Here is a 14,574-nt window from a genome sequence, read left to right as displayed (position 1 = left end):
TAGTACTTTTTCAGATGAGTGATTTGCTTGGTCTCTGAGCTTGTAACTCTGTGTTCCTGTTTTTTCGAAATGGTTGTTACCTGAACTGATCAGCCAGGAAAGTGAGAGAGGAGGAGAGATGTTTGAGAGGTTGCTGTGGCAGAGTTTCAGGGGAATATTCTGAGTTTTTGCTGGGGTCTACTGCTGCTCTTTGTGGGGTGGCACAGTCAGAAGCAGGTCCCCTCCTCCACCTCTGGAGAAGATGGAGACCTGAGCTGCATTGTTAAGGCACCCTTGCTGCCTCAGATGTTGGTGATGACTTGAGGTTTAGGGCTGTGCTGGGAATACACAATCCCTTTGGCAGGCACTTGTTGTTTAGCAGAATTACTGCATTTTGGGCTCGTGTGCCCCTGCTGATGGCACTAATCTCCATGTTAGGAGACAAAGTACCAGCTGTGCCTGGCCCTATTTGTACTGCTTTAGCCACATGGATGTTCACCCATTTAATCTGGAAATATTTCTCCACGCTCATCAACAGCCACATGCAGGCAAATGAAATTGCCACATTTATTCTGACTTAGTTTTGAAAACGACAGATGCTGCATTACTGTAAAACAGGGTGAGAGGGTTTGCTAGCTTTGGTTTTGCTCCTTGTGAGTGTTTGATATATGAGCTATTAATGCTGATGAGTGAAGCTACTTTTCTTCAAGGTTGGCTCCTTCTCTCAGAGCATCAAGCAAAGCTTCCACTGCAGGACTGGTGTCATTTATACTCACATAAAGGACTTAGAAACTGCTCTGGGACTCAGGAAGGAGAAGAGTTGGCATATGCGTGACTTGCAAGCACAGGCAGATGTGTTATGTGGTAGTTATTACTTTTTCTTAATAATGTGACTTTTTCCCCAGCCTGAATAATTCAAAGGATGCTGTTGTGCACATGCCTGAAGGAGCATAACCTTCTGCATCCTCTGGGTGTGTGGCTTGTGTGCTGCTCTCAGTGCAGGGATTTTGAGGGGACAAATACAAAACCTTCTGCCAAATCTGGTGCATCAAGTGTGAGCCTGGTACAGCTGCTTCTCTTCTCACACCTGACCACGCTTAGGGCTGTGCTGTAACCATTTTGCAGGGTGAGGTTAGAGCCTTGTTCCCATTCCTGACCCTGTAAACCAGCTGTGCTTGGGTCAGCAGTGGGGACAGGGACTGTCACTGCTCCTCAGCAGTGACCCCAGGGACTCTGTTCACACAGGCACTGCCCTGTCCCACATGCCAAGGGCCACTCAGGGCTCCTGTCCAAAATCTGAGCCTCTGTCTGCATTTGGGAAAGCTGGCACTGGGGGACCTAAATGAAAAGCCCTGCAAGAGCAGGACATGAAGGACATGCTGTAGTGTCTGGCAGAAAACGCTGTGGAGGAGAGAGAGCCTGTGTGAAACTGTTAAACCCCCTTGTAGTGTCTGGTTCACTGTCCCTTTGGGATTTGCCTTGAAGCTGCATCCTGCAGTACCTTGTTTGTTTGTTCTGTGTTTGGGAATCCTTCCTAATGCCGTGTTTGAGTGGTGAACGGGGCCAGAGCATCTCCAGAGGTCCCTCCCAGCCTCAATTGCTCTGTAATCAGAGGTGCAGGGATGCCTACAAAGACTCCTGGAAAGAATAAACGAATCAGAACCTCTCAGCCTCTTTGGAAAACTGTGGCACAGGAGCAAGCTCTGTACTTGTAGGTGTAGAACGGGTCAGTCTTTCCTCACTGGAAACAGTTTCTCATGACTTTGGAATGGAAATACTGAAATCAGTTCATTACCAAACAATCATGCAGTGCTTGAGTTCAGTTTGTGAGTTCAAATACAGCAGAGCAGAGCAGAGAGGTGTTTCTGGAATAGCTTTGTAAGTTTGCTTTTGCGTTTTGTTACATTTTGCACCTGTGTTTGCCAGATCTTATCGTTTAAACAAGTTGTCTTTTTTTGTGGAAATAATTTGGATGTGACCTTACTGCTTCTATTTTGGGCTGATTCCTCGAGCACAAAGGAATAGAAATGTTGGGTGCTCACACTGAACTGGATCAAAACAGCAAATTTGATAAACCTTGGGTGCCTTCAATTTGCAGCCTTTTGATTTACTTTTATTAAACCATTATAGCTGGATTTGCCTTTTGGGGAGCCTTTGTTTATGGCATTCAAAGCTAACAAAGCCCAGCTAAGCCAGAGGATGGATTATGGAAAATCAAAGCTAGCTCTCCTAATGGGGACAATGGAGCCTCTCCATGACACCTGGGAGGCCCTCACTCCAATATGATAAAGTATTTTCTTTGAGAGAAGGTCACCAAAAGTTCACTTTTACAGAGACGTTCTTATTCTCGGCTAATGGGGCTCCCCGTAGCAGGGTCCTGCAGTTGCTTCACATAAAAAGGATGGATTGTCAAAGAAATTACCTTTAAAGCTCCTCCCTGGCAAACTGATTTGAAAGGACAGCCCAAGTGTTGTGTCCTGGCCAGAGGAGCAGTCCCTGACCCAGCCACACAAGCTGTGGTGCCTCTTTGCACTTGTGCAGTTTAGGATTTGTCAGCAGTTTGAGCCCAACCCTTGTTGCTGGGCAAGTGCCATTCTTTAGTCTTGTGCTTTAGAATAGAATCTCCTGCCTGGCTTCCAGAGCAAGCCATTTAATCTTTTCATGCTGTGGAAATGAAGACATTTTCAGTCCTTTGGGGATATTATGTGCTTCTCATATCGTGGGTGAGATGGACTAAGTCCTTTTTTGGTCCTGAAGAACTAAACACAAAATCAAAACACATAAGCAGAGCCAGACTTGGCACTTGTTCTGTGTGTTATGTGTGTAATTTCCTGCACATGTAATTGATCCCCAGTCATAGCTGGGCCCACACCCAGCTCTGGGAGACTGTGGGGATTAGTCTCTCTGATCCCTTTCTGGTTTAGCTGGCTCAGTTTTCCCAGAAGGGGGAGAGAGATGTGAGTAGGGTGCAAGAAGTGTGACCTAGAGCCAACATCATCTGCTGAGAGAATTAAGAATGGGCTGTTTGGGCTTGCTTTAACTTGATCATTCTTAGAGGTGATTGAAGAAGATTTTGGAAAAATGTAGTTATCTCTTTAAAATTACATTGGTTTTGCATAGAAGAGAGAAATAATATCAGCCCAGATGTTTATTTGGGCACTGGCTTCACTGATTTGGCTCCACTGATTTTTTTTATGCTATTGGCATTATACTTTTATAAATTAAAACCCTAATTGGAGCATTGTTGCCAAGTCATTATTAATTGATTTGATTAAATCTCCTCTAAGAAACATTCTGTATCAGAAGATGAGAGTTTTTCATAGGAAACTGGTAGATCCTTGTTCTCATTTTGATCAGTAAAAAGCATTGCAATTATGCACTTAGATCCATGATGCTGATGTACAAATTTATGTGAAAGAAATCAGGTAGAGTTTTAATTCCCAGCATTCAAAACTGGCAGATCGACTCCAGTAGAATAGACATGTGGCTTTTAAATTAATTTTGGGTTTTGTTCTCTACCTAGTTCTCAGAGTAGGCAATTGCATTTGTTGTGCTGTAGGAAATGAGGATGTTTCCAGTGTTTTTGGGTATTTTAGGATTCCAGCAAGAAGCTTCAGACCCAAGAACACTGAGCAGTGCTTGCTGGCTGTGAACCCACTTCAGGGTCAGTCCTGCAGGGAATAATTCATTCTGCAGCATGAGCTGGGGCACAGATGCCCCGGAGCTCCTGGAGGAGGGCACAGGTTGGGGTGGCAGTGTTTTAGCAGGGCTGCAGGATGGTTTTTTTAAAGCATGACCATTAGAAAGCCTGTGGGAGGTGTGGTGGGCAGCAGGAAATGCAGTGGTGCTGTGATGGGCTGTCCCTTCAGATCCTTCACTGCCACAGTGCTGGGTAATTAACTGTGTAAGTTAATAGAGTGTTTGAAATCCTCTGGGGCTGCTTGGAGTCGTTCAGCTCACATAAGTGAGCTTTGTGACAGGCCTGAGCATTAAAGCCCTCATGCTTCAGCTTGAAATCAGCCCAGTTACCCTTTATATGTCACCCCTTCTATTTTATAATGTTAAATACATAGCACTGTCTCCATCACCCTCAGCTCCTCCCCCGTGTTTCTGCAGGGTTGATCTGGTGGTGAGATCTCCCCACAGAAACCCCTGAGTCTGGTGCTGCTTTGTGCCGTGACAGACACCTGGAGAGCAGGGAGGTAAATTCTGCACGTCTGCATTCAAACAGAGAACACATCTCCACACAAACCCCTGTGGCTGAGGTGCTGTACTCGTGCAGACACCACCACTCCCAGCTGAACTCTGGCTGTGAGCTCACAGAGCTGTTCTCGTGAAACCCCCAGCAGAATCTTTGCTATTTTGTCACATCAAACAATTTACATCCAATAAAACCAAGGGCCTTGGGATGGAGGTACAGCATCTGCTGTGTCAGTCTCTGTCTTACTTCTGTTTTTTGAGTTTTCTAATTAGTTTATGTTCCAATAAATCCTTAATACAAAAACTGCTTTAAAACAACTGAAAAGAAAACAAAGAGAGGAATTTAAATTGCTTATGGCTTGCTTTGTATGGCTTCCAGGCATTTGAGCAATTTTGCTAACAAGTATCCGGTAACCTATTTCCAAAGGCCACTAGCAGATAATTATATTTGGTTAATTTACATACTTTCAGTTTATAATCCTAATTAGTTCTCCAACCAGTAGTCCCTAGGCAATATGTAGTCTTACCTCATTTTATTTGCCATCCCTACTGTGCAAGTTCTCTTAATTTACAAAAAAATGCTGTTAGGTTTGGTTCAGGGCTTTCCCATTTCAGTGCACATCTAAACCGGGCGATTCCATGCCGCTTTAAACCCTGTTTGCAAATAACTATTTTACATTTTTATGGATTTTTACATCTAGGAGACACGGTGCAATTCAGGGAAGCTGACCCCAGTTTGACACAGGGCCTGTTTGCATTGCAGAGAACCAGCCAAATTCTGCACCAACCTGTATCCAGGGTGTCCCCTTGTCACCCCTGGTGGGATGGAGCTGTCAGGGGATGGGGACTGAGGTGTTGCCATGGCAGGAGCAGGGACAGCGTGTGGAGCAGCAGGAATGTGCAAGGGCTGTGGGAGAATCTCCAGGAGCCGATTCTGGTTAAACCTCTCAGCTTGGCAATTCCACGTCCCCTCTCTGTGTATTTAGAATCTCTCCCTGCATACTTATTATTCTGGGATCACTTTTGTACCCAAGTTTGAGATTATTAAGTGGTTGAGGAGGAAGCTGGATATGGAGTTTTATACTTCCAGATTTAAATGAACTTCAGAAACCACTTGGAATGAGCATCCCCAGTGGAAGGAGCACATCTCCCAGTGCTGATCCCTGCAGGACTCTGAGTATCTGGAGCTGAAGTTGTGTCCAGCCAGAACCAACTCACCACGGTGTTCCACAGGATGTGGCTGTGGTGGAGGGTGTTGGGTTTTGGGTGCAACCTGGAGTAACCCAGGGGACAAAAAAAGAAAGAAGTCTCTGCTGCTGCCTGGAGATTTCTCATGTGAGATGTCCTTTAGATAACAGCACATTTTGTGTTATCTTTTAAGCACTAGGGTATGTACTATAATGTCATTTTTAGAAAGACTATTGGATGAAATATTTCCTCTTAGGTATCCAGGGCTGCTTTTAGTTGGATTCATTGCTCTGTAATGTCAGGTTTGGATTAACGTTATGCAATGTTTCCTTGCAAGCAATAAAAAGACCCCAAATCTCCCTTTTCAACACCTCATTAAGTACTTTGATAGGGCAATGAGAAGTGGAATGACAACTGAAAAAGGAAAAGGAGAATCTGCAGTTTGCAAAGCTTTTGTTCAGCTTTCCAGGATAACTGATGGATTCTGTGAACTGATGCTAATTAATAAATCCTAGTGTGAAAGGAGAGAGGTGATTTTTAACTGTCCAAAATAACAAGTGTTTATTGAGGAAAAACTCAAATGTGTGTGAGTAATTCTTGGCCAATAATTTTATTTCAACATCTTAATGAATGTAAATTTTATACTGTGGATGCTTTGTAATTCCTGCATATCACACTGAATTCCCAAACATATTCCTGCTGCTACCCAATGCACAAAATGCTCAGCATTGATGTCACTGGTGCCCAAAGGAACCTCTGCATGTGAGGTTATTCCAAAGGAGTCTGTTTTTATGAGGAGCAGCTTGATAATAATTATTCCTTACTAGAACATTTCAAATCTTGCTGTAATATTTCTGGGCAGACTAAAGGTGGCTTAGCTGTCTGTTCATACTCCACACCAACCACAGCTCTGAGTGTGTGGGGTAATATTTTGGGGTGGCTCTCACACCTGCAGTTGGGATGAACAGAACATGAACTCGGGGTGAAGCAGATTTGAGGCAGAGATGGCAAATGTCTCACACTGGAAGCAGTGTGTGAAAATCTGGTGTTTTTCCCACTGTCCCACTGGTGATGGCAACAGCTGGTGCATGTCAGGTGAAATCCCAGCTCTGACAGAGTCAACAGAGAAACCTTTCACAGACTACAGGAGGACTAGTTCTTTATCCCGAAGGAAAATATAATTTGAAGATAAATTTGCAGAGGCTTATTGACAAAAGTGCCAGATTACACGGGCTGAAGGGGCATTTCCAGGTATGTAGAAGTTCACTGTGGAGTGTGGCAGACACATTCCATGGAATTCAGTGCTAGTCCACAGAGGGAGCAGAAAAAATCCTGGACAAATCTGTTGTTTGCTTCTCGATGACAGACAAAATCTCTCCCCTTCCAGTTTTGTACTTCTAGCACAAAGATTGCAATTTTTGCTCATTTGAGTTATGACAGAAAAGTCTAGAACAAAAACTGAGAAGGTTTGGGAGCAAGTTTTCAAGGAAAAAAGGAGAGGGAATGGAGAATCCGGGAACTATTCATAATGAGTCTACATCACTTAATCCAGCAGAATATTCCGATTTATATCTGGATTTTTAATCAGAAATAGAAAATGCAAAAAAGAATGTGATACCTCGTTGACGCTTCTGTTATTTTTTCACTATCTCCTTTAATTTGTATATTTATTTGCTTTAGTTTTTAAACACTTTAAATATTGTCTGGTTTTAATGCAACCCCCCACTGAAGGCTGTAGGTGAGGTTTATACACCACTAAGAAACCACAAAGCAAAGCAGGAGAGCAGAAGTTCTATTTCTTTCTCACAAGTCACCTTAAATACCTTGTGAGCATTGAGATAAGCATTGCTTGATTTTACTCTTCATATTCCTTGTGCTTCTCCCTTGCCTCTTCCCCCAAGAAAACCTTCATCCAAATTCCCCCCAAAGTCAGGATGCCAATTATTCCCTCAGGTTTGGCTCCAGTGGCTGCCAAGGCATTTCTGCAGCACAGGAGCTACACTCCATAAAATTGTATTCTAAGTGGTGAAACCAGAAGGGAATAAAAAGAATTTAAAGTAGTTTGAAATATAAAACAATAATTTATTTTACTTCATTTTACTTGTTAACGTTTGTAGCTAATGATGATTTCATGAAACTGCTTTTATAATTCAATACATTCAAATCTATAAAGCAAACAGTTACTACCATGGGCTTTTCAAATTCCACAAACTGTCTTATATAAACAAATTAGCTGTACATGCACGTTTCTTCAATAGGTTGCAACATTTGCAAACATGCTTTAAAATCCTTTAAAGCTGCATAATAGTGTACTTTGCCTCAGGCTTTTCAGATGAAACCTCTATATTTTCCTCAGAAACCTTAAAGAGAAAAATGCTTAAATGTTGAGCATAACTCTAAAAACTGCTGTTTGATAAATGTTAAATATTACAAGAGAATGATTCTAATTCTGAGTTTAAACCTTGAGCTAAGTATTGATAAACAGCACTCTGTGTAGAAGTGAACAACAGCAAAATAATATCACAAAATATGGTTTCACAAAAAAAAAAAATACGTATGTGCAGTTGCTCTTGTGTGTTTCTTGCATTTTTTTATGTAAAGAAAAGCATGGGTACCTTTTAATATGAATATAGTTTAAGCAAATTACCTGTGTAAGTATGGTTAATACATTTCTGATATTTAAACACTTCATGTAAAAGGTAACAAGTAAAAAAAGTACAATCAGTACTTTTTTGTACAAAAGTATTCCAAAAAAGCACTGCTAATATTGCCTTTGAAGGAGATGGGCAAGCTTCCTCTCCACTGCAGAATGGAGATCCTGGCACCCACGGCTGGAGAGTTCAGTATTTGAACTATAAACTCGGTGACTGTATCTTATATACAAAAATGTTGCCACATTGAACGAGGCATTGATTCCTACCCCACTGGTAGTGTTTTATGTACATAATTTAGCACTGGGGATTGATTATACAGTAGTCACTGACAGGAAGGAATTGTACACCCGTGTGCCGTCCGGTGACTTTGTTCCGTGGGTTAGCAGTTCCTGGATTGTCATCCAATTGTCAAATATTTTTTTATTTCTCTTCTTCATCATTTTTTTGTGGCTCAGTTCAATGATGTTCATCTCCTTCTTCTCCTCCGCGCCTTGCTGCTCCTTTAGGCACTCTAACCTGCTCTGCATCATGAACTCCCTCCTCCTCCTCTGCTCCTTGGCTTTCACCAGGTGCTGCTTCCTCTCCTCCTTGCTCCAGTACCGGCCCATCTTCATCTCACTGATGGCATCGTCATCCGTGGTCATCCCGCTGCGCTCCTCCTTGATCTTTATGGCCCGTTCCCTCAGCAGCCTGTCCCTCACCGGCCTCTTGGTGATGTAGCGCGTCCCGTCGCTCCTCACCTTGACCTTCCACTCCATCCTGGGCTCGCTCTGGCCCGAGGCCAAGTCCTTGCACATGCTCACCAGGCTCATCTGGCTCTGCGCGTATTCCACGGCGGATTTCTGCTGGATCAGCTGCATGTAGCTCTGGTAGTGCTGGGCGTGGGCAGGGATGTGAGCGTGTTTGTAGGGAGAGTGGTGGTAGGGGGACGCGTAGGAGCCCGAGGCTTTCTGGCCGTGAGTGGGGCTTTTGCTGCCATCGCTGCCTTTTCTCTCCTTGCTCTCCAGCTGCTTGCCAAGGTCAGGATCTTTAGCGGAGGCGTGGCATTTGCCAGCGCTGGATTCATGGCTCTCCGAGCCGGCAAACAAATTCTTTTGGGAGACATTATACGCCGCTGCCCCCTCGTTACCTTGACAGCTAATGCCTTCTGCAGTTCTGCGCAGGGAATTGTCGGGGGACATCTCCAGCGTGAGCGGAGTGCTGCGGCAGCTCTCGCCCGTGTTGTAGGCACTCGAGCTGTCCTTGTCGGATTTCTCGGGCAGCTCGGTGATGTCCGACAGCTCGTGCCTGCGGGCGTCGATGCTCGTGTTGTAGTTTCGGAAGCCGCTGTTGTGCAGCATCCAGGGCTCCCGGTACTGCTCCTTCAGCTGCTGCATTTTGTGGGCTCTCACGATGTTCAGGCACTCCAGCTCGATGTTGCGCAGCTCCTCGTTGAGCATCTCCAGCTCTCTGTCGACGCTCTCTTGGTCGCTTTTGCTCATCTCCAGGCTGCTGTTGTGGTAATAGAGGCTGTAGGGGTTGGCAGACTTCACCTGGCACTTCAGCTCCAGCAGCTCCCGGAACCGCTCGCACTCGTCCACGGGGATGCCGAGGAAGTCGACGTCGGTGCAGTCAGCTGAGATGAACGACTCATTGCTGAACTGCATGTCCCCGCTTCCCAGGGTGTCGTGGCTGTAGGTCAGCTTCTTCTGGCTGCCCAGAGTGTTGGAGGAGGTGGTGTGATCGTCCCCATTGTTCTCCTGCTCGGAGCTCTCGTCGTTGCGAGTGCTGTCGTCCGTGCGCCCCACGCCGCTGTCCTTCTCGTGCTGGTTGGACAGAATAGTGGCTGTGTCTGTGGTGCCTCCATCCTCCTCGTGCTTCTTCTAACAACAGAAACAGCAGGACACAAAGAAAAAGTTATTGCGTGCACGTGAAATATTTCAAGGTGTTTATTTTTAAGTAGTTCTCCTAATCCATCACTTTTTACGCTTTCTGCATCTTATATGGAAAGAGTATTGTGAAGAACTCAGAGAAAAGGTGACCAAGCCCACAGCCTGCTGTGGATGTCCTTCTCAGAAGAACCTGAGGTCTGAGTTCCACCTATGCAGCAACAGTGGTAGAAGTCACATTTTTAAATGTTTCTTTCCCACTGAGGTGCACAACAATATCCAGTTCTCCTGCAGTGCCAAAGTGAGAGCATGTCTCCTCACAACATGGGGATGCTACAGAGGGTTCAGAGTTCTAGAAAACTTTAGAAAAAAGAAATCTAGTAAAAAATTTGAGAAACTGCTTTACTCATAGCAGAATGATGGAGAATATAAGCCCATATCTGTGGCCTTGCATAAAATTTGTAATGTAAAAACTTTTCTTTGCCTTTTTCCCTTTGTGTAGATCTTACTTCAGTAATTTGCCTGAGTTTTCCATTTGGGTTTTCAGGTTTTGGGAGGCTGTTTCCAGTCTGTGCACGCACATCAAGTAGGAGATTCTGTAAATCAGCTCTCTACCTGCTCTATCCACACACACCCAGTACTCCTCTTAATGACCACAGTGACAGGGGATTTCCAAGAATTTTGTTGTAAGGGGCAAAGCACAAAAGGTACTATTTCAAAACATATTGGTCCCTGAGATGAAGTTGTGAACAGTCACATAACACCTTGATTTTACAGAAAGTCCTTTTGCCTTGATCCCAGTGTCACTTGAGACACCAAGTGTATTCAGCCAAGCTCAATATTGAATATTGAGTGCAGTGGGAGGTTTGACAGCCGTGCACACCAGAAGGGCAGTACCTGCTGAAGCATGCTGGCAGTAAATTGCATTGCCTGGTGGTGCTGTTCCTCCAACATGTCCATGTGCAAGTCATCCAGAAAATCGTTTCTGTCATCATCCATCCATCCTTCATCCAGCTGTGTGAAAAGGGAGGGGAAAAAACAAACCAATCGTTGTCAAAAGAATGAAGACTGACATAAATTATGGCTTTTCTTTGTGGACAGTGGTTGGGAAATCTCAGGGGATTCCCTCCTGTGACAGTGCTGCCGTGTCTTGGGAAGGAGCCTGTCCCTGTGCTAAGTGTGGGTATTGACTGTGCTGCCTCCTCCCACATCTGCCTCCATCTCCAAAGCAGGGTTTTATCTTCAACAGCCCTCTACATATGGAAAAACTAAGTCTTTTGATCCGTGGAAATACTCGTAAGAGTTGGAGCAGTTTTGGTTTGATGGCTTGATTTAGATGTATAAAAACACTCCAGACCCCAAAGTTTGAACACCCCTCTTGCGAGGCAGCATCGAACTCCAGAAGGAAAATCTGGTTGGGGCTCTGTAGGACATTTTTACTCCCATTCCCAATTATCCCCACGGGAAAGATCAGTAATATCCAGGCTAAGAGGACAGCGATGATCCTGACCCTGTGTCTCCAGGTGCACTGGCAAGGGCTGCTCTCCCAGCACCGGGAGCAGACAGATCAAACAATGGTGCTCCCGGCTGTTTGTTCTACACCTTTGTTGTGCTAATCCCTGCTCTACAAAGGGATCTGGTTCAACCTTTTATTGCAGATGAGGAGGCTTCTTGACAGTATTCAAGTACGTTAAGAGACGGGTGTATGAAGGGCTAAATAATAGGTGTTTTAATGAATGAATAATCAATAGCTATAGGAATTAGAGTTCAGCACGTTCTTCAAAACTGTGGCTCAAAACCATTCATAATCCCTTGCACTGATGTTTGTAATAGCATTGCAGCACATATAAATCACCAGATGTCTTAGAAATTGAATTTTAATATAAAATATATATGTAAGTACCATGACTGCTGAATTCCAATATTTTAGACCATATATATGTATAAGTGCAGTCAAAGTGTGTAATATGGTTTTAGGTAGATCTGGTAGATTGAGGTTAAACATTTTGAAAGAACTGCTTTCTACAAATCAGCAACTGTTTTAATTAAGACTCAAGTGAGGCTTTTTTGTTGCTACCATACCTGAATTTCTGGTCTTGCCACAAGTAAGGAGATATTCTTGCTCTCCTCACTGGAGAGAAGTGCCACAGCTTCCTCTCGGTTCTGCACCTCGATGCCATTGATCTGGAAGGACAGAAGAGCACCGTGAGGTGTTTTCATAGGGACACCTGGGTGCCAATGCTTGGCTGCACGGACCCATGTGCACATCCCCAGCCTTGTGCACAGAAGTGCTGGGCAAGTGAGCTGGTTTGGACATGTTGATACTGTTCCATCCCCCTGCATGGCACGTGCAGAGCCTTGTTTTGAGGGCAGGGAGTGGGACTGTGGGGTTTAGGACATTTTGGAGCACTGCCCACAGGTACCTGGATAATGCGATCCCCTTCTCGGAGCCGCCCGTCCTTGGCAGCGATGCTGTTGGGATCAATCTGCAAAACAAGAGAAACTCTGAGTGCTCTGCAGGCTTGGGAGCTCACTATTTACTCCTCCTTATTTCCTGAGTGGTGCCTTTTAATGGAAGGTTTTAGATTTAATTATGAGTTTCTTTCCCCAAACTGGTGCAATTAATTTGAAATGGCTCTGCATGGCGAAAAGATGTTGATGCATAAAATGCTACTTTTTTTTCATGGAAAGAGACAAAGAGAGACAAATGGGCCCCAGATGTTTGCAAATAAAAGTGTGTGTGGGTTTTTTGTAATTTATATTGTTTCAGGAATAATCAAGAATAAAAATTAAAGGGGGAATATGTGAAAATACTCTGAAGGCACCATCTGAAATAGAACATTGTTAATATAATGAAATTTGACTTCAGTGGGAGCAGGACTGCATTCAGTTTGGAGAAAAGGAAAATAATTAGATTTCTTCCAATTACTGCATTTTGGCCGTTTATCCAACATGGTACAGAGGATGAATGTCTTAACTGCCCAACAATGCAGCTGAAGAGACAAATGATATCTTATGGAAAGCAGCTCAATCTTACCTCACTCACATAAATACCCATGTCATCTTCATCATCTGTTCTGTAACAGACAGTGAGGCCAAGCTTGTCCTGGCTGTTCACTCTGTGTAAATCCACTTCCTGAGTTTAAAAAAAAAAAAGGGAAAATACATTGTCAGTGAGACACCGGTGACTGATGGAAGCAATTTTTCAAATGCAATGAAAATATTTTGCTTAAGTGATATAGTGGATGTCTTTTCATTTCACTTGTAGACGAGGTTAACTTACTGAGCAAAACGGGATTATATGCAGACAATCAATACCTGAGATATTTTTGACCCTTCAATCAATAGGAAGTCATTTTGAAAATAGACCTTTTATTGATCTTAAGGAAGAAAAATTACCTATATTTCATGTAGTGGTAAGACTTCAAAGGCTAAAACACTTATAAAGTATGATTTCAATATTTGTCACAGCTGATACATATTTCCTAATAAACAGGGTAATTCTCTGGCTTTTCAGAAAAAACTATAATACTCTATTACTTTAAATTGTATAATTTTCATGAAGTCATCTAATAAATTTCTCAAAAGTGTGACTGAAGATCAATATATTGTCAGCAAAGCATTCAATATTGGTATTGGTAATAGAAACATAATAAGCATTTCAGTATCTTGCAAGTGTTTGGTTTCAGCAGGTCATGGTGGTCTTGTTAATCTCAGAGACATTTAACCCATCTTAAAAATGTATGTTCTTCCTCTATGCTTTTTTTTCCACGAGGAATTCCTGAGGGTTTGATTTTTTTTTTTTCTGTGTTTGCTGCTGCTGTGTGTCACTGGTTGTTTGAAGGGTTGTAAAACCCATGGAGATACCCCCAGGCTGTGGGATGTTCCTGGCTGGTGACCACCCCTGTGGCATCTTTCAGTCCTGCCTTTTTGCTTCTGAGGGATATCCCAGGGGTTTAAGGTGTTTAACCAACTCATTGTGATTGCTGTGCTGGTCCTGAGGATGCTGCCATGGGGAGGATTTTGCAGCACAGAGGTGTGAAAACACCTGGAGTTGTGTTTTTACTTCCTCAGGCCAGGCAGATCTGTGCTCTGCTGCAAAGAGAAAAGTGGCACCAGGCAAAGGGACACAGTGGCATCCAAGGGTGTCCCAGCCCAGGGCACCCTGTATTTGTGCTTGGACCTGCCACTCCAGAGGAGAAGTCCTGATAACACAGCTCCTTCCTGCTGACATCTCTGTTGCTGTGCCATTTGGAAGGGGCAAGACAATAAAACAAGCTGATATGAATAATTTATTGGTGTGTCTAGCTGACAGCTGCCAAGATCAGCAATCTCATGTTATTTACTTGTCAACATGTGTAATTTCTTTTTTTTTTCCCCCTAAAGAAGCGTAGCTGTAAATGTCAGTGACATTTCAGCTGGTATTTAAGTGGTTTCAATCAATAGTATCCATGGTGAGCTGCTGTGTTTCCCCCCCCCCCCCTCTTTTGTTACTTAAAGGTTTGAACACAATGTTTAATAGCAGGGTTTTCTTCAGATTTCTAAAGCTTTGAAGCTTTCTAGAGAGGAGATGGAGATTCTTCAGAAGAAAGACAGACAAAGTGGATCCAGGTCTGATCTCAGCTGATCCTGCATTTACCCTTGGAGTGAACTGGGGGTGAGGTGGGAATTTGTGGCTTGAGCTT

At 43.8% G+C, this 14,574-nt stretch overlaps 1 protein-coding gene across 2 annotated transcripts in view; it reads right to left on the bottom strand.

Annotated features, from left to right (window-relative positions):
- Window positions 1-6,513: 6,513 nt before the first annotated feature.
- PDZRN3 (PDZ domain containing ring finger 3) overlaps window positions 6,514-14,574 on the bottom strand; it is a 131,742-nt gene continuing 123,681 nt past the window's right edge. For both annotated transcript variants that reach the window (XM_014873663.2, XM_014873673.2), the window contains 5 exons: window positions 12,927-13,025; window positions 12,313-12,375; window positions 11,972-12,073; window positions 10,787-10,903; window positions 6,514-9,883 (listed from right to left, as the gene is read on the bottom strand). In XM_014873663.2, the coding sequence (XP_014729149.2) occupies window positions 8,333-9,883; window positions 10,787-10,903; window positions 11,972-12,073; window positions 12,313-12,375; window positions 12,927-13,025 (1,932 nt within the window). In that variant the 3' untranslated portion in view covers window positions 6,514-8,332. The remainder of the gene's footprint in view (window positions 9,884-10,786; window positions 10,904-11,971; window positions 12,074-12,312; window positions 12,376-12,926; window positions 13,026-14,574) is intronic.

This window comes from Sturnus vulgaris, chromosome 11, assembly GCF_052056855.1.
Source record: "Sturnus vulgaris isolate bStuVul1 chromosome 11, bStuVul1.hap1, whole genome shotgun sequence".
Lineage (NCBI taxonomy): Eukaryota > Metazoa > Chordata > Aves > Passeriformes > Sturnidae > Sturnus > Sturnus vulgaris.
Note: the sequence above shows the minus strand (reverse complement) of the source record. Positions and strands in the feature narration are given on the sequence as shown.